This window comes from Lytechinus pictus, chromosome 12, assembly GCF_037042905.1.
Source record: "Lytechinus pictus isolate F3 Inbred chromosome 12, Lp3.0, whole genome shotgun sequence".
Lineage (NCBI taxonomy): Eukaryota > Metazoa > Echinodermata > Echinoidea > Temnopleuroida > Toxopneustidae > Lytechinus > Lytechinus pictus.
The window spans coordinates 24253098-24271447 of record NC_087256.1 but is presented as its reverse complement, the minus strand read 5'-3'; the positions used below and the strand labels follow the sequence as shown (position 1 = coordinate 24271447).

General features: G+C 37.7%; 1 protein-coding gene across 5 annotated transcripts; it reads left to right on the top strand.

Annotated features, from left to right (window-relative positions):
* The first annotated feature begins 984 nt into the window (after positions 1-984).
* LOC129272600 (monocarboxylate transporter 7-like) lies at positions 985-18322 on the top strand. Of its 5 annotated transcripts, none has more exons than XR_010295361.1 (7): positions 985-1192; positions 3772-3912; positions 6019-6927; positions 7496-9892; positions 12477-12617; positions 16357-17373; positions 17944-18322. XR_010295361.1 is itself a non-coding variant. In XM_064107969.1 (5 exons), exons 2-5 carry the CDS (start codon positions 9688-9690, stop codon positions 18075-18077), a joined length of 1389 nt encoding a protein of 462 aa, XP_063964039.1. In that variant the 5' UTR covers positions 6611-6927; positions 7496-9687; the 3' UTR covers positions 18078-18322. The 5 variants fall into 5 exon arrangements, 2 of the variants coding, with proteins under 2 accessions (XP_063964039.1, XP_063964038.1); XR_010295360.1 differs by having other exon boundaries at positions 5911-6927; positions 16465-17373; XR_010295359.1 differs by having other exon boundaries at positions 5911-6927.
* The last annotated feature ends 28 nt before the right edge of the window (positions 18323-18350 follow it).

Here is an 18350-nt window from a genome sequence, read left to right as displayed (position 1 = left end):
CGTTTTGCAAGTTTTAATTTTGTGCTTGCCTAAGAAAGGAATAAACACAACACTTTACTGCCCATTAAATGTGATTTGCCCAAACTATTAGAAAATAAACACGAGAAAGCGCTTTGATTGCATCCAACTTCTGAGCCAAACCGCCGTGAACCGCCCCCCCCGGTTAAGTCTGATCGCCTTCAGCACATTCATTAGCACCAATAAATATATGCAGATCATTCAAAGTCAACTATAGAAGTTTATTCATGAGTATATAAAAACTGGTGGGTGTTTCATAAAGCTGTTCGTAAGATAAGAGCGACTTTAAGAACGACTGGTGATCCTTTCTTTTGGTAAATGCTATACATCATTGACAATGGTTTAGCGCGTAAGAAAGGTTCACCAGTCGTTCTTAAAGTCGCTCCTAACTTACGAACAGCTTTATGAAACACCCACCAGGTCTTTTGTGAGAATGCAAACTGGATGCGTTTCCATTCTCACATTAGATCTAGAGTAGCATCTTTTATTAATAAAAATGCACAGGCCTATATACTTTTCACACAAAGGGTTTTCTTGCCAACCTGAAATTCTACCAGATGCTTACTGGACCTAGCAACAAGTGACGTATGCAAACGAGTCCAGATATTGTGTAAAAATCATTATATATGCAGATTGGTGAAACACCTGCATGGTTTCTAAGTTGTTGGCAGGAAGACATAGATTTGCATCACTTTTAGCGAATGTAGATTGTTGTGATACCGCACCTGTTAAAGGTCAATGGAATCTCTCTGAACTGTCATGATTATGAAGTCATGCTTTCTCTGATGCTTTCTCTGTGTCCCTCTCCCACTTTGTTTCTCTCTGTCTATCTCTCCCTTCCTCTCACTCTTTCTTTTATAGAGGTCTAGTAAAGCAACATAAATACCAAGTCCGACGGAGCAAACGTGTATATTACACCAACCTCTTTTTCTTTGATTTAATCATTCGTTTTTATAACAATACATAATAATGAAGCCTCCAACGGAAGGAAGCATTTTGAATTGGCGGTGGGGATACGTTATCATATTTTGTAAGTTTACCCTTCTGGTATTCGATGCAGGCATCACGAAATCGTTTGGTGTTCTTCTCCATGAGATGGTGGTGAGATTAAACTCAAACTACGCCATTATTGGGTTCATCTGCAGCCTGCCATCCACCCTCTCACTTCTCGCAAGTAAGTAGGTTTTCATGTTTGAATGTCGATGAGCTCCAAAGCGAAACACTACAATGCAAGTTCTTGCATTTGTTTACTCACAAAGCTGGAGACGGTCATTTTGCCCACATGCAATTTGAATATCCCCCTATCCACTTGTGTGCGAATTAAAGTGTGCTCCACAACCGAACCGCTTAAATGGGGGGGGGGGGGGGGGGTTACTCCGGGCTGAAAATATTTACATTTAAATTGATAGAGCAAAATTCGCAGAGTAAAATGATGAAAATTTTATCAAAATCGGAAAACAAATAACGAAGTTATAGAATTTTTAAGTTTAGCAAAAGTTTTTATATTATTACATGAAATGATAATTGTTTCATTTTTCATACAAGTCATGTGTGAATAATGAGTCTGCTTTATAATGAAATAAGTTGCAGCAATGAATATCTAATGCACTTAAACAGTTGTCAATCTAATTTTTTCAGTTCTTGGTAAAAAAAGTTTGAATAAACCCAATTTCATATAATAAAATACAAAAGAACAAGTGGGGATATGACATCAAGTTGCTCATTGAATATTCATGAAGACATGCCTAGAACTGTTTCACCGGACAAAATGCAAATCTTTGAATTACCATAACTTTGTTGTTCCTTGTCTGATTTTGATCAAGTTTTCAGTGTTCTCTTTGATTTTTCTTCATCTGTTTAAATCATACAAGTTTCAGCCCGGAACATCCCTTTAAAGGCAAATTTCTCTCTGTTTTAGTTCTGATAATCATGCAATCCATGGGTTTCACTGTAATATCGTGGGTTTCCCCCCCAATTTCATTGTAACTTATGATTTTTATTATATGTATGCAAAGGCGCATTTTGCCGAGTGTTGAATATTTGTAAATATTCGGTGAGAAATTTAATCAAGACGTCAAATCCCTATTTATGTTCTAAAATTATGATGGGTAAGGGCAGGACGTAATTTTTCAAATAGCTGTAAGCACCGGAATCGGTAGACTAGCTAAGTCGGGGAAATATAGGAGCGCCATGATTCCTAACAAGGTGTTTACGTGTACTATACAAATCATACATTATTTATTAGGTGGTCTGTCATGTATATGACATACCACCTATTAATTTCGTAATTTTTGCATTTTCTTTCTTTCACCAGTTATTTTGATAGCAAAATGTTATTCCCACTTTATCTAGAATCCTGGCACGTTAATTCCCTTGATTTTCATGTCATGGATAGACGTCATTATGGACATGTCTAAAGAAGCTTTTCAAGGTCAACAAATCATGTTGACACCATCTAGACGCCATTTTGTAAAATATTACAATTGATCACATCATCGTAACAAATCGTTAAAAACCATTCATATTTAAATCATATCCAGCTCAGGTTACAGGTCATCAGGAAATGACATCAAAGGTCATGCTAAGGTCATGACGCACACGCACGCCCGTGTCAAAAATTTGAAATGCCTCAAACCGACCATGGTTAAGTTTGGGTACGATTTAGGTCATTTTAAGCCATAGACAAATAACAACAGGTATACGCTTAACGTCATTATGTGCTAGCTTTGAATTTGAAGCCCACTTGCTTTGCATACTTTTATGTAGGTCATGTGATATTGAAACGCTCTTGGGTTGCAAATTTCTTTATGGACATTTTACGGAATTTCCCAGAGTTTTCTTTCTTTTTTGAAGCTTTGTGCAATTTCTTGGACATTTTACCGAAATTTTGCGGAAGAATTTGTATACGATTTTTTTACATAGTATTTCATTAAAAATCAACACCAATGAATTTTCAAATAAATGCTGTGAAATTGATACCCACTGGCATCGTGAAAATTCTTGTCGGAAATTTCGTGTAAATTCTGCTGAAAGTTTACGGAAATTTTACAAAAAAATACATAAAATTTTTCCATATGATTTTTTTTTCATTAAAAAACATAACCGATGATATTTCAAGTAAATGATGTAAAGTTGACAGCCATTGAAATTATTGTAAAAATTTTGGTTGGAAATTTTGTGGAAATTTTGCATTACATCTACATAAACTAAAAACATCACCAATGAATTTTCAAGTAAATGCTGGGAAATTGAAACCTACTGGCATTGTTACAATTCTTGCAGGAAACTTTATTGAAATTTAGCAGATTTGCGAAAATTTTACACAAATCTTTCAAAAGTTTCTCACAATTTTTTTTTCTAATTGATAAACATCAATAATGAACTGACAAGTAAAAAGTACTTGCTGTGAAATTTCAGGCGCGCATTTTGCAATTTTGAGCGAGCCAATTTGGGTAAAATAGTCTGAACTTTTGGAGGAATTCATCAAAGTATATTATGTGCCTCAAACTTCATTTCATAAATCCTATCTTCCTGTCATGATAATCATCACGATTATCATGACAATAGTAATAATCACGTTTAACATGGTCAAAGTTGATTCCCATGATGTCTATGACCAAGATTATCAAGTAAATAATAATTATCTAAATAAGTCATTTCATACATCAACCGACACCGAATGAAAAATGATGACAGACCACCTAATTCGTCCTTTTGAAGAATAAGAACAAGTTTATTTATTTATTTTGGCAGGTCCACTTGTATCTCTAATACTAGAAAGGGTGAACGACCGACTGGTCGCCGGAGGAGGAGCAATACTCGGCTCGACTTGCATGCTCATATGTGCCTTTTCAACTAATGTTGTAGTTGTGGGCGTGTGTCTTGCATTAACAGGTAAGGGAGATTACAGGCGATGAATATATTTAAACCATTTCATTATCATCATCGTCAAAAATAAAATACAGCGTAACCATTGAACTCATTAACTATCATGGATCAGTTTTATGTTGATTGGATGAAAAGTATGAAACTATATCATTATGATCACTCAATATTCACACACGATGCACTTGACAAAATAATATATATATATATACACTAATGTACAGCAAACATGATTTAACGATTGTAATGACCAAGATCGTAAGTCATTATGATAATGCTGTTTTTTAATATATCGCTTAATACATCGGATCAACGTCTCTAAGCACTTTAGATATATTACCGGGTCTTTGAATCCGAGCATGCCCGCAGAAAAAAGCACTTTTTCCACTCCCTGTGGATCATTCCAACACGAGTTTTAAGACTCAGTTGCTAGTGCTTGGCCTGGGCTTACAACATGGGCTTTTGCATCCTACCGGGTACCCATTTAACACCTGGGTGTAGAATGGCAAATGTTGGATTCGTTCTTTGCCAAAGGACGCGCGGCAGCGTTGGGATTAGAACACACTACCCTCTGATTTCAAGGCCAGAGTCAGAATCGCTTAAAAACGAAGCTTAAGAACAGGGCCCACGTTCTGAAGAACTGGTTTGTTCTGATCGACTGAAAAGGTTGCCTTATTCATGTAGACTCGTCTCTATTTCTAAAAAAGTAGTGAGAAAATGAGTTTATGGCGATCTCCGAAATCTTGGTAAAGGCTTGGTCCCACTGGCCGATGGACACAAAACGTATTCATAACGGATACAGCGGACAAGCAAAATTTCCATCCGTTTTCATCCGCTCCAGACAATGGACAGAATGGGCGAAATGAATAAAATCACAGTGGACGGGTGCTCGATGAATATAGAGCGTATGAAACAAGTATGCAAAGAGTAGACAACAGATACATACCGTTTTCCAACGGATGGCAAGATTCTTTTCCGTTTTAATCCTCTCTGCATCCGTAAGAGCAGTGGGACCGGGTCTTAAAATATTAAAGCTTAAGGTATTTTGTGAAGTCCATGATAGATTTGTGGAGCGTTATGGCCCAGTAGACTAGTCTCCTGACTTTGAAACAGAGGGTCATGGGTTCGAATCCCAGCCATGGCGTAATTTCCTTCAGCAAGAAATTAATCCACATTGTACTGCACTCAATCCAGGTGAGGTGAATGGGTACCCGGTAGGAAGATATTCCTTGAATGCTTGAGCGCCTATAGGCAGCCCAGCTAAAGCCGGGGTAATAATAATGGCAGGTCCCACTGGGGGAACAGTTTTCAGAACTGGAGTGGCTTCCCTGGGTAAATATACTTACAATAGTATAGATTGGCCAGAGTATAGGACGTGATAGGAAGACGAGATAGGAACTGATGCAGAGTTGGAACCACTGTCATCATTGTTTGAAGATTTGCATAGTTCTAAATATCTGTGTGTCTATCGATGAATATATCCCATTCGATCAATACTGGAATAGTACCTGGTTAAGACGTAAAGGCTGGGTCGATGTATCAGTTTATTTCACTTTATTTGAAGGATTCATGCAACTTGTAAATCTTGTTGGTTTTCTTCATTAATTTTTAAGGACCGATACCATACGTGTAAAGGTGTTGCTCAGTAGATAAGAAATTTAACCACAGTGTCTTGGGGGTCAAACCCCGCTGCAGCACTTGCGTCTTCTGGCAAGTCATTTATCTACACTTGCCACTCTCCACCCAAGTGTTGTGAATGGGTACCGCGTAGGGAAAAAAACTTGAATGCTCGAGCGCCTGATCAGGGTAGCCGTGCTTAAGCTGAATAGTAGTAATACAATGATTAAAAACATTTTATTTAGCGGTTTATAAATGTTTTTTTAATTTATTTAGCGGTTTATAAATGTTTTTTTTTTAAATACTTTTACTATTATAAGTTTTATTATTATTTAGTTTACCTATCGTTTACTATTCCCCCATCTCGCTCTATTTTCATTTTACTTTTAGGGACCGGTTTTGCCTGTATTCACCTGCCCACAACGCTTATCATAAACGACTATTTCCCTGATGATTTTGTCATGATGAATACGCTTTCCTTGTATGGTCTGACTGCAGGTGCAACCTTTATACCGTTCATCGTAGAAAGATCGGAAGAGGCTTACGGGTACCACGGAAGTTTTCTGATCTTAGCCGGTATTGGTCTTCACGCCATGGTGTGTGCTGCTGTAATCCGTAAACCAATCATGAAGAAAATTAAAATTAATTGTCCTGAAGCTAAGACAATGGGACTGGTCCGAACAGATAGCGAGATGACAAGTAAGCTTACACGACCGAAAAATAACAGCGCTCTGGGATCAAGGGGTGAAAAAAATCATAAGGAACATCAGTCAAGCAGTACAGGATCTGATCATTCAGAGATTGGGCTTGATGACGTCGAAACTGCTGTGTTAACCGAACACTTACCATTGATCACCGAAGAAGAAGACGACGACGACAAACTGGCTGGGGCGTCTGCAGGGACATCGAAGGGCAATACCGAACCTTGGTACAAGTTCTGTTGCAGAGGTCTTACGTTTCATGACTGGCTGGTCTTGTTTAACATGCCGTCGATTTTCCTCTTCTCATATGCATTGTACGGTTGGATGCTGTTCTTGGTACCCCATGCCGAATCCCTTGGGATTATCAGTTCCCATGCGGTAATATTATCCACTCTAGCAGGAATTGGTGGTATCTTAGGAAGAACAGTATTCATTATTCTCATTTCTAAAAACGTCGATCCTTTTCTGATATACATCCCCGTCAGTATTGTCTGCATCCTGACTTTTCTCCTTGACTTCGTCGGATCAGGGTATCCTGTACGGGCTGGTTTGGCGTTCGTCCAAGGCATCTGTTTCTTTACTGAAGATACTATGCCCTCTGCCGTGGTAAAGAAGATTACATTTGACCCAGTCAAATTCAGACGAGCTTATGCAATGCTATTTTTCTTTACTGGATTAGGAGCTACCTCAGCAGGCTATATGACAGGTACTTGTATTTATATACTTATTTTCATTTTAACGTTATAATTATATAGATTAACAAAGGACTCCCGGTATTGAATAAATTTACTGTCATGCCAGTTACATTTAAGTGACTGTGATGATAATTTTCATAATTATGCTATTACAATAGTTATAATGATAATGTTCAGTTCTCGTAAAAAGGCATTATTATCACGTTATTATCTAACGTCTCTATGCGATTATTACCATAGAATTAGTCCCGGCAAGTCTTCTACAGCGCACATGCATTTCGAGGAATGAATTTCTGGCAGGTATGCATTTCGATTCGAAAATACGACCCTCCGTTTCAACCCTCGGGGGACTAAGGGTCTCAACTCATGATACGATTAGCAAATCTAAAGAATATTATGCATTAAATTCTAAAATACATTAAAAACTAAAAATACATGATTTTAATCAATTATGTACTACGTTCCTTCGACAGTATATATGGTATGTGATATGAAATACTAGTAGTAAAGGATGATAAACTCAACTTGCAACGATGGTATTTATCGAATAGCATTTTTTTTTATCCCCTCCTCCAACAGGATCTCTGTTCGACCTAACCCAGTCCTACACCAAAGTCTTCATGGTTAATGGTGTTCTTCTTTTTGTTGTTTTGGTGATCTTGACCACCACAGCTGTCCTATTGAGAGTTCAATCTAGGATCAACACGAAATGAAACATGTGACGTCATCTGACCATCCTAATACGTAAAAGATCCGTGACTATGAACCTTACAGTGGAATAAACACAAATAGGAGTAGACGTGGACAATAGGAATACGTACATCGTGTCATAATTAGAGGCTAAGATGTGATCTATGTAGATATGAATATTTCCACTTGGATAATCCGGCAACTAATAGGGCGACATTAAGCTATCGATTGCCCTCCCCTAAGAAAGATATTAAATACTCTTGTCAGAAAATGAACAATTTTTTTTTTGTATTTTAGTTGATATCGGGCACATTGCCCTTTAATACTTGCCGAGCTGGTCTTTTTTGAGGAGGGGTGGGGAGAAAATCAAGACATTGGATGATAAATTGCCCCAATTCAATGGAAAATATATAATTTAGGAACAAATAAATTCGAAGAATTTTGCAAGGTTTAGCTTAATCCAATAATAACTTCACAACAATATCTTAGAATGTTTGTAGTCTCTTGAGACGTTAACAGACATATTTCATTAATACCTCAGTCACATTTCCTCGAAAAAAGCCGCTATAACATTTTATGTACTCTTTAAAAAAATATTTCGCACAGACTCCATAGAGACATCGGAGTCGTCTTAGCAGTCGGGGATGAAATTAGTCTCCACGAAGCTTCTGCAGTTGATCGTCATGTCTTGGAGACGTAGCGTAACAAGCCCACACAAATTAAAAGGGTCAAATATACTCTAGGGGTAGCGGACAATATTTATAAGAATATGCGAGTGAGCGAAGCGAGCGAGTAAAAAAGAAGACCCGTCTCATTCGATACTATAATTTTATGGTAGTTTTTGACATATTACTTAAAAAATAATGTTAATATTTTTTTTCTCGGAATTGAACATTTTTCAGGGGGGGGGGGGCATGGCACCCCAAGCTCATCTGAATGCGAGTGCGTCGACTGGAAAATGTCGTGAAAAAATCGAGCATGTTCGATTTTCTTGCGACTCCTCGGAGAATACAAGTTAATAATAAGTTTCATAGATGTATCGGAGACGTCTCTGCAATCAGCAGAATCTGGAGTCGCAAACTAATGGCGAGCTAGTTGCAATCCCATTGACATTAACCTTTTTACGTTTTGCAAGTTTTAATTTTGTGCTTGCCTAATAAAGGAATAAACACAACACTTTACAGCCCATTAAATGTGATTTGCCCAAACTATTAGAAAATAAACACGAGAGCGCTTTGATTGCATCCAACTTCTGAGCCAAACCGCCGTGAACCGCCCCCCCCCGGTTAAGTCTGATTGCCTTCAGCACATTCATTAGCACCAATAAATATATGCAGATCACTCAAAGTCAACTATAGAAGTTTATTCATGAGTATATAAAAACTTGTGGGTGTTTCATAAAGCTGTTCGTAAGATAAGAGCGACTATAAGAACGACTGGTGATCCTTTCTTTTGGTAAATGCTATACATCATTGACAATGGTTTAGCGCGTAAGAAAGGTTCACCAGTCGTTCATAAAGTCGCTCCTAACTTACGAACAGCTTTATGAAACACCCACCAGGTCTATTGTGAGAATGCAAACTGGATGCGTTTCCATTCTCACATTAGATCTAGAGTAGCATCTTTTATTAATAAAAATGCACAGGCCTATATACTTTTCACACAAGTAGTTTTCTTGCCAACCTGAAATTCTACCAGATGCTTGCCAGACCTAGCAACAAATGACGTATGCAAACGAGTCCAGACATTGTGTAAAAATCATTATATATGCAGATTGGTGAAACACCTGCATGGTTTCTAAGTTGTTGGCAGGAAGACATAGATTTGCATCACTTTTAGCGAATGTAGCTACCTGTTAAACAATGGAATCTCTCTGAACTGTCATGATTATGAAGTCATGCTTTCTCTGTGTCCCTCTCCCACATTGTTTCTCTCTGTCTATCTCTCCCTTCCTCTCACTCTCTCTATTATAGAGGTCTAGTAAAGCAACATAAATACCAAGTCCGACGGAGCAAATGTGTATATTACACCAACCTCTTTTTCTTTGATTTAATCATTCGTATTTATAACAATACATAATAATGAAGCCTCCAACGGAAGGAAGCATTTTGAATTGGCGGTGGGGATACGTTGTCATATTTTGTAAGTTTACCCTTCTGGTATACGCTGCAGGCATCACGAAATCGTTTGGTGTTCTTCTCCATGAGATGGTGGTGAGATTAAACTCAAACTACGCCATTATTGGGTTCATCTGCAGCCTGCCATCCACCCTCTCACTTCTCGCAAGTAAGTAGGTTTTCATGTTTGAATGTCGATGAGCTCCAAAGCGAAATACTACAATGCAAGTTCTTGCATTTGTTTACTCACAAAGCTGGAGACGGTCATTTTGCCCACATGCAATTTGAATATCCCCTATCCACTTGTGTGCGAATTAAAGTGTGCTCCACAACCGAACCGCTTAAATGGGGGGAGGGGGGGGGGGGGTTACTCCGGGCTGAAAATATTTACATTTAAATTGATAGAGCAGAATTCGCAGAGTAAAATGATGAAAATTTTATCAAAATCGGAAAACAAATAACGAAGTTATAGAATTTTTAAGTTTAGCAAAAGTTTTTATATTATTACATGAAATGATAATTGTTTCATTTTTCATACAAGTCATGTGTGAATAATAAGTCTGCTTTATAATGAAATAAGTTGCAGCAATGAATATCTAATGCACTTAAACAGTTGTCAATCCAATTTTTTCAGTTCTTGGTAAAAAAAGTTTGAATAAACCCAATTTCATATAATAAAATACAAAAGAACAAGTGGGGATATGACATCAAGTTGCTCATTGAATATTCATGAAGACATGCCTAGAACTGTTTCACCGGACAAAATGCAAATCTTTGAATTGCCATAACTTTGTTGTTCCTTGTCTGATTTTGATCAAGTTTTCAGTGTTCTCTTTGATTTTTCTTCATCTGTTTAAATCATACAAGTTTCAGCCCGGAACATCCCTTTAAAGGCAAATTTCTTTCTGTTTTAGTTCTGATAATCATGCAATCCATGGGTTTCACTGTAATATCGTGGGTTTACCCCCCAATTTCATTGTAACTTATGATTTTTATTATATGTATGCAAAGGCGCATTTTGCCGAGTGTTGAATATTTGTAAATATTCGGTGAGAAATTTAATCAAGACGTCAAATCCCTATTTATGTTCTAAAATTATGATGGGTAAGGGCAGGACGTAATTTTTCAAATAGCTGTAAGCACCGGAATCGGTAGACTAGCTAAGTCGGGGAAATATAGGAGCGCCATGATTCCTAACAAGGTGTTTACGTGTACTATACAAATCATACATTATTTATTAGGTGGTCTGTCATGTATATGACATACCACCTATTAATTTCGTAATTTTTGCATTTTCTTTCTTTCACCAGTTATTTTGATAGCAAAATGTTATTCCCACTTTATCTAGAATCCTGGCACGTTAATTCCCTTGATTTTCATGTCATGGATAGACGTCATTATGGACATGTCTAAAGAAGCTTTTCAAGGTCAACAAATCATGTTGACACCATCTAGACGCCATTTTGTAAAATATTACAATTGATCACATCATCGTAACAAATCGTTAAAAACCATTCATATTTAAATCATATCCAGCTCAGGTTACAGGTCATCAGGAAATGACATCAAAGGTCATGCTAAGGTCATGACGCACACGCACGCCCGTGTCAAAAATTTGAAATGCCTCAAACCGACCATGGTTAAGTTTGGGTACGATTTAGGTCATTTTAAGCCATAGACAAATAACAACAGGTATACGCTTAACGTCATTATGTGCTAGCTTTGAATTTGAAGCCCACTTGCTTTGCATACTTTTATGTAGGTCATGTGATATTGAAACGCTCTTGGGTTACAAATTTCTTTTTGGACATTTTACGGAATTTCCCAGAGTTTTCTTTCTTTTTTGAAGCTTTGTGCAATTTCTTGGACATTTTACCGAAATTTTGCGGAAAAATTTGTATACGATTTTGTTTGTACATAATATTTCATTAAAAATCAACACCAATGAATTTTCAAATAAATGCTGTGAAATTGATACCCACTGGCATCGTGAAAATTCTTGTCGGAAATTTCGTGTAAATTCTGCTGAAAGTTTACGGAGATTTTACCAAAAAAATACAAAAAAAAATTTCCATATGATTTTTTTTCATTAAAAAACATAACCGATGATATTTCAAGTAAATGATGTAAGTTGACAGCCATTGACATTGTAAAAATTTTGATTGGAAATTTTGTGGAAATTTTGCATTACATCTTCATAATTAAAAGAAAAACATCACCAATGAATTTTCAAGTAAATGCTGGGAAATTGAAACCTACTGGCATTGTTACAATTCTTGCAGGAAACTTTATTGAAATTTAGCAGATTTGCGAAAATTTTACACAAATCTTTCAAAAGTTTCTCACAATTTTTTTTTCTAATTGATAAACATCAATAATGAACTGACAAGTAAAAAGTACTTGCTGTGAAATTTCAGGCGCGCATTTTGCAATTTTGAGCGAGCCAATTTGGGTAAAATAGTCTGAACTTTTGGAAGAATTCATCAAAGTATATTATGTGCCTCAAACTTCATTTCATAAATCCTATCTTCCTGTCATGATAATCATCACGATTATCATCACAATTGTAATAATCACGTTTAACATGGTCAAAATTGATTCCCATGATGTCTATGACCAAGATTATCAAGTAAATAATAATTATCTAAATAAGTCATTTCATACATCAACCGACACCGAATGAAAAATGATGACAGACCACCTAATTCGTCCTCTTGAAGAATAAGAACAAGTTTATTTATTTATTTTGGCAGGTCCACTTGTATCTCTAATACTAGAAAGGGTGAACGACCGACTGGTCGCCGGAGGAGGAGCAATACTCGGCTCGACTTGCATGCTCATATGTGCCTTTTCAACTAATGTTGTAGTTGTGGGCGTGTGTCTTGCATTAACAGGTAAGGGAGATTACAGGCGATGAATATATTTAAACCATTTCATTATCACCATCGTCAAAAATATAATACAGCGTAACCATTGATCTCATTAACTATCATGGATCAGTTTTATGTTGATTGGATGAAAAGTATGAAACTATATCATTATGATCACTCAATATTCACACACGATGCACTTGACAAAATAATATATATATATATACACTAATGTACAGCAAACATGATTTAACGATTGTAATGACCAAGATCGTAAGTCATTATGATAATGCTGTTTTTTTTAATATATCGCTTAATACATCGGATCAACGTCTCTAAGCACTTTAGATATATTACCGGGTCTTTGAATCCGAGCATGCTCGCAGAAAAAGCACTTTTCCCACTCCCTGTAATCATTCCAACACGAGTTTTAAGACTCAGTTGCTAGTGCTTGGCCTGGGCTTACAACATGGGCTTTTGAATCCTACCGGGTACCCATTTAACACCTGGGTGTAGAATGGCAAATGTTGGATTCGTTCTTTGCCAAAGGACGTGCGGCAGCGTTGGGATTAGAACCACTGGCGTAAATCCCGGGGGGGATGGGGGGGATATATCCCCCCCACTTTTCGAGGAGGGGGGGATGGCCTGTACAATCATCCCCCCCACTTTTTACGAAAGAAATTTAAAAAAATCACAAGAGATAATTGTTTTATTGGTGAAAATTCTTCCTAAAATACCGCTTAACAAATAAAACAATATTATTGAATCATAAAATGCAAATAAAGAGCCAGTTCACCATTTCCAAACGAAATACTTATGTCCTTATTATAACATTGAAGAGAAACCCCCGTTTCTTCCAATTCATCGATGTTGGGGTCTTTGGGAAGGGATTAAGATTGAATGTCAAAATTTTTTGAATGTAATCTCTAATAAAATCATTAAACCATCATGGGGTAAAAGATAATACTATTGGAGGGGTATTTGCCATATGGACATACAGTGGCGTAACTACGGGGGGGGGGGGGGGGCATGGGAGGCACATGCTCCCCCCATCGGCTGACAAAAAAAACCCCGGGGAAATGGGGAAAAAGAGAAAAGAGGGAGAAAGGAAAAGAAACGTAGTGGGAAAAAAGAAAGTATTATTCATTATAATGTTATATCATATTATAATTATGTTATGTTACATTACATAAGAAACATTTTTATCATAACTTTATGAAACATAATTTGCCCAGGGCCTACGTCTTCATTGTTCCTGGTGCTCGCATTGTCTGTTCAACGAGATATATAATCCTGTTGTACTAAAACATCCCGTTTTCAAGTCAATATAAACCAAATATATTTCCTAGCACTTGAGTTATCATTGTTTTATGTAGTGACATAGGCATATGCTTCTTTTACATAACTCAAAAAGTGATTGCCCCATGTTAAGGTCTTCGTATATATAAAAACATTTCCTGTCTGTGATTACGTTCGCATTAGTGGATTGGTGAGATATGTCTGCTCTTCATGAATTCCTAAAATCAGTCCTTAAAATGTCCCTTTTTCTGATCTGAATATCAAAAATTTTCAGCTCGCGCTTCGCACTCGCATCATTTGGTTAATGAAATACGTATGGTCCAAGTTAATTCCTACAAAGAAACCTTAGAATGCCCCACTTCAGGTCTGAATTATCTAACTTATCTAAATTTTCTGCTCACGCTTCACGCTCGCAATATTTGATTAGTGAGGTGCGTATGATAATCATGATTGCAATGACTACAAAAAGTGTTTCATGTGTTCAGATGTAATTCTAATAAAATCAGCAAGCGCTTGGCACTCGCATTAGATGACTATGGTGAGATATGCATACTCTTAATGGATTCCTAAAATATATTCCTTAAAATCTCGCTGTTTGCTGGGGTCAAATTATACGAAAATTTCAGCTCGCGCTTCGCGCTCGCATTGTTTAGCGAGACAGGTAACTATCATGATTACGCAAATTTGATTATAATGTCCCTTTTTAGGTGTGAATATAAAAAAATTCAGCTCGCGCTTCGCGCTCGCATTATTTGATCAGTGAGATACATATCCGTTCAATGACATTGTCCTTAAAATGTCTCTATTAGGTCAGAATAACTAGCAACTGAGCGCGCTTCGCGCGCTCACTCAGTGATTCAAAAATTTTGCTGGTGCCCCCACAATACCGTGACCCACGGTACGCCATTGTGGACATATCAATTACAATTCCTTGCATATCTAAAAACATGAATGCAAAAAAAATGCCAAAATATTTCAGTCATCCCCCCCACCCCTCAACACGGATTTACGCCAGTGATTAGAACACACTACCCTCTGATTTCAAGGCCAGAATCAGAATCGCTTAAAAACGAAGCTTAAGAACAGGGCCCAAGTTCTGAAGAACTGCTTTGTTCTGATCGACTGAAAAGGTTGCCTTATTCATGTAGACTCGTCTCTATTTCTAAAAAAGTAGTGAGAAAATGAGTTTATGGCGATCTCCGAAATCTTGGTAAAGGCTTGGTCCCACTGGCCGATGGACACAAAACGTAGTCATAACGGATACAGCGGACAAGCAAAATTTCCATCCGTTTTCATCCGCTCCAGACAATGGGGAGAATGGGCGAAATGAATGAAATCACAGTGGACGGATGCTCGATGGATATAGAGCGTATGAAACAAGTATGCAAAGAGTAGACAACAGATACATACCGTTTTCTAACGGATGGCAAGATTCTTTTCCGTTTTAATCCTCTCTGCATCCGTAAGAGCAGTGGGACCGAGTCTTAAAATATTAAAGCTTAATGTATTTTGTGAAGTCCATGATAGATTTGTGGAGCGTTATGGCCCAGTGGACTAGTCTCCTGACTTTGAAACAGAGGGTCATGGGTTCGAATCCCAGCCATGGCGTAATTTCCTTCAGCAAGAAATTAATCCACATTGTACTGGACTCAATCCAGGTGAGGTGAATGGGTACCCGGTAGGAGATATTCCTTGAATGCTTGAGCGCCTAGGCAGCCCAGCTAAAGCCGGGGTAATAATAATGGCAGGTCACAATGGGAGAACAGTTTTCAGAACTGGAGTGGCTTCCCTGGGTAAATATACTCTAATACAATAGTATAGATTGGCCAGAGTATAGGACGTGATAGGAAGACGAGATAGGAACTGATGCAGAGTTGGAACCACTGTCATCATTGTTTGAAGATTTGCATAGTTCTAAATATCTGTGTGTCTATCGATGAATATATCCCATTCGATCAATACTGGAGTAGTACCTGGTTAAGACTGGGTCGATGTATCAGTTTATTTCACTTTATTTGAAGGATTCATGCAACTTGTAAATCTTGTTGGTTTTCTTCATTAATTTTTAAGGACCGATACCATACGTGTAAAGGTGTTGCTCAGTAGATAAGAAATTTAACCACAGTGTCTTGGGGGTCAAACCCCGCTGCAGCACTTGCGTCTTCTGGCAAGTCATTTATCTACACTTGCCACTCTCCACCCAAGTGTTGTGAATGGGTACCGCGTAGGGAAAAAAAACTTGAATGCTCGAGCGCCTGATCAGGGTAGCCGTGCTTAAGCTGAATAGTAGTAATACAATGATTAGAAACATTTTATTTAGCGGTTTATAAATGTTTTTTTAATTTATTTAGCGGTTTATAAATATTTAAAAAAAAATACTTTTACTATTATAAGTTTTATTATTATTTAGTTTACCTATCGTTTACTATTCCCCCATCTCGCTCTATTTTCATTTTACTTTTAGGGACCGGTTTTGCCTGTATTCACCTGCCCACAACGCTCATCATAAACGACTATTTCCCTGATGATTTTGTCATGATGAATACGCTTTCCTTGTATGGTCTGACTGCAGGTGCAACCTTTATACCGTTCATCGTAGAAAGATCGGAAGAGGCTTACGGGTACCACGGAAGTTTTCTGATCTTAGCCGGTATTGGTCTTCACGCCATGGTGTGTGCTGCTGTAATCCGTAAACCAATCATGAAGAAAATTAAAATTAATTGTCCTGAAGCTAAGACAATGGGACTGGTCCGAACAGATAGCGAGATGACAAGTGAGCTTACACGACCGAAAAATAACAGCGCTCCGGGATCAAGGGGTGAAAAAAATCATAAGGAACATCAGTCAAGCAGTACAGGATCTGATCATTCAGAGATTGGGCTTGATGACGTCGAAACTGCTGTGTTAACCGAACACTTACCATTGATCACCGAAGAAGAAGACGACGACGACAAACTGGCTGGGGCGTCTGCAGGGACATCGAAGGGCAATACCGAACCTTGGTACAAGTTCTGTTGCAGAGGTCTTACGTTTCATGACTGGCTGGTCTTGTTTAACATGCCGTCGATTTTCCTCTTCTCATATGCATTGTACGGTTGGATGCTGTTCTTGGTACCCCATGCCGAATCCCTTGGGATTATCAGTTCCCATGCGGTATTATTATCCACTCTAGCAGGAATTGGTGGTATCTTAGGAAGAACAGTATTCATTATTCTCATTTCTAAAAACGTCGATCCTTTTCTGATATACATCCCCGTCAGTATTGTCTGCATCCTGACTTTTCTCCTTGACTTCGTCGGATCAGGGTATCCTGTACGGGCTGGTTTGGCGTTCGTCCAAGGCATCTGTTTCTTTACTGAAGATACTATGCCCTCTGCCGTGGTAAAGAAGATTACATTTGACCCAGTCAAATTCAGACGAGCTTATGCAATGCTATTTTTCTTTACTGGATTAGGAGCTACCTCAGCAGGCTATATGACAGGTACTTGTATTTAAATACTTATTTTCATTTTAACGTTATAATTATATAGATTAACAAAGGACTCCCGGTATTGAATAAATTTACTGTCATGCCAGTTACATTTAAGTGACTGTGATGATAATTTTCATAATTATGCTATTACAATAGTTATAATGATAATGTTCAGTTCTCGTAAAAAGGCATTATTATCACGTTATTATCTAACGTCTCTATGCGATTATTACCATAGAATTAGTCCCGGCAAGTCTTCTACAGCGCACATGCATTTCGAGGAATGAATTTCTGGCAGGTATATGCATTTCGATTCGAAAATACGACCCTCCGTTTCAACCCTCGGGGGACTAAGGGTCTCAACTCATGATACGATTAGCAAATCTAAAGAATAGTATGCATTAAATTCTAAAATACATTAAAAACTCAAAATACATGATTTTAATCAATTATGTACTACGTTCCTTCGACAGTATATATGGTATGTGATATGAAATACTAGTAGTAAAGGATGATAAACTCAACTTGCAACGATGGTATTTATCGAATAGCATTTTTTTTTATCCCCTCCTCCAACAGGATCTCTGTTCGACCTAACCCAGTCCTACACCAAAGTCTTCATGGTTAATGGTGTTCTTCTTTTTGTTGTTTTGGTGATCTTGACCACCACAGCTGTCCTATTGAGAGTTCAATCTAGGATCAACACGAAATGAAACATGTGACGTCATCTGACCATCCTAATACGTAAAAGATCCGTGACTATGAACCTTACAGTGGAATAAACACAAATAGGAGTAGACGTGGACAATAGGAATACGTACATCGTGTCATAATTAGAGGCTAAGATGTGATCTATGTAGATATGAATATTTCCACTTGGATAATCCGGCAACTAATAGGGCGACATTAAGCTATCGATTGCCCTCCCCTAAGAAAGATATTAAATACTCTTGTCAGAAAATGAACAATTTTTTTGGGTATTTTAG

What these genes read in the sequence shown, in the direction of transcription:
- LOC129272600 (XM_064107968.1), top strand. Translation starts at nt 9,688, where the DNA reads ATGAAGCCTCCAACGGAAGGAAGCATTTTGAATTGGCGGTGGGGATAC. An exon ending in CGTGTGTCTTGCATTAACAG is followed by an intron (nt 12,618 to 16,356) that starts GTAAGGGAGATT and finishes TTTTACTTTTAG; the next exon opens with GGACCGGTTTTGCCTGTATT. An exon ending in CTCAGCAGGCTATATGACAG is followed by an intron (nt 17,374 to 17,943) that starts GTACTTGTATTT and finishes CTCCTCCAACAG; the next exon opens with GATCTCTGTTCGACCTAACC.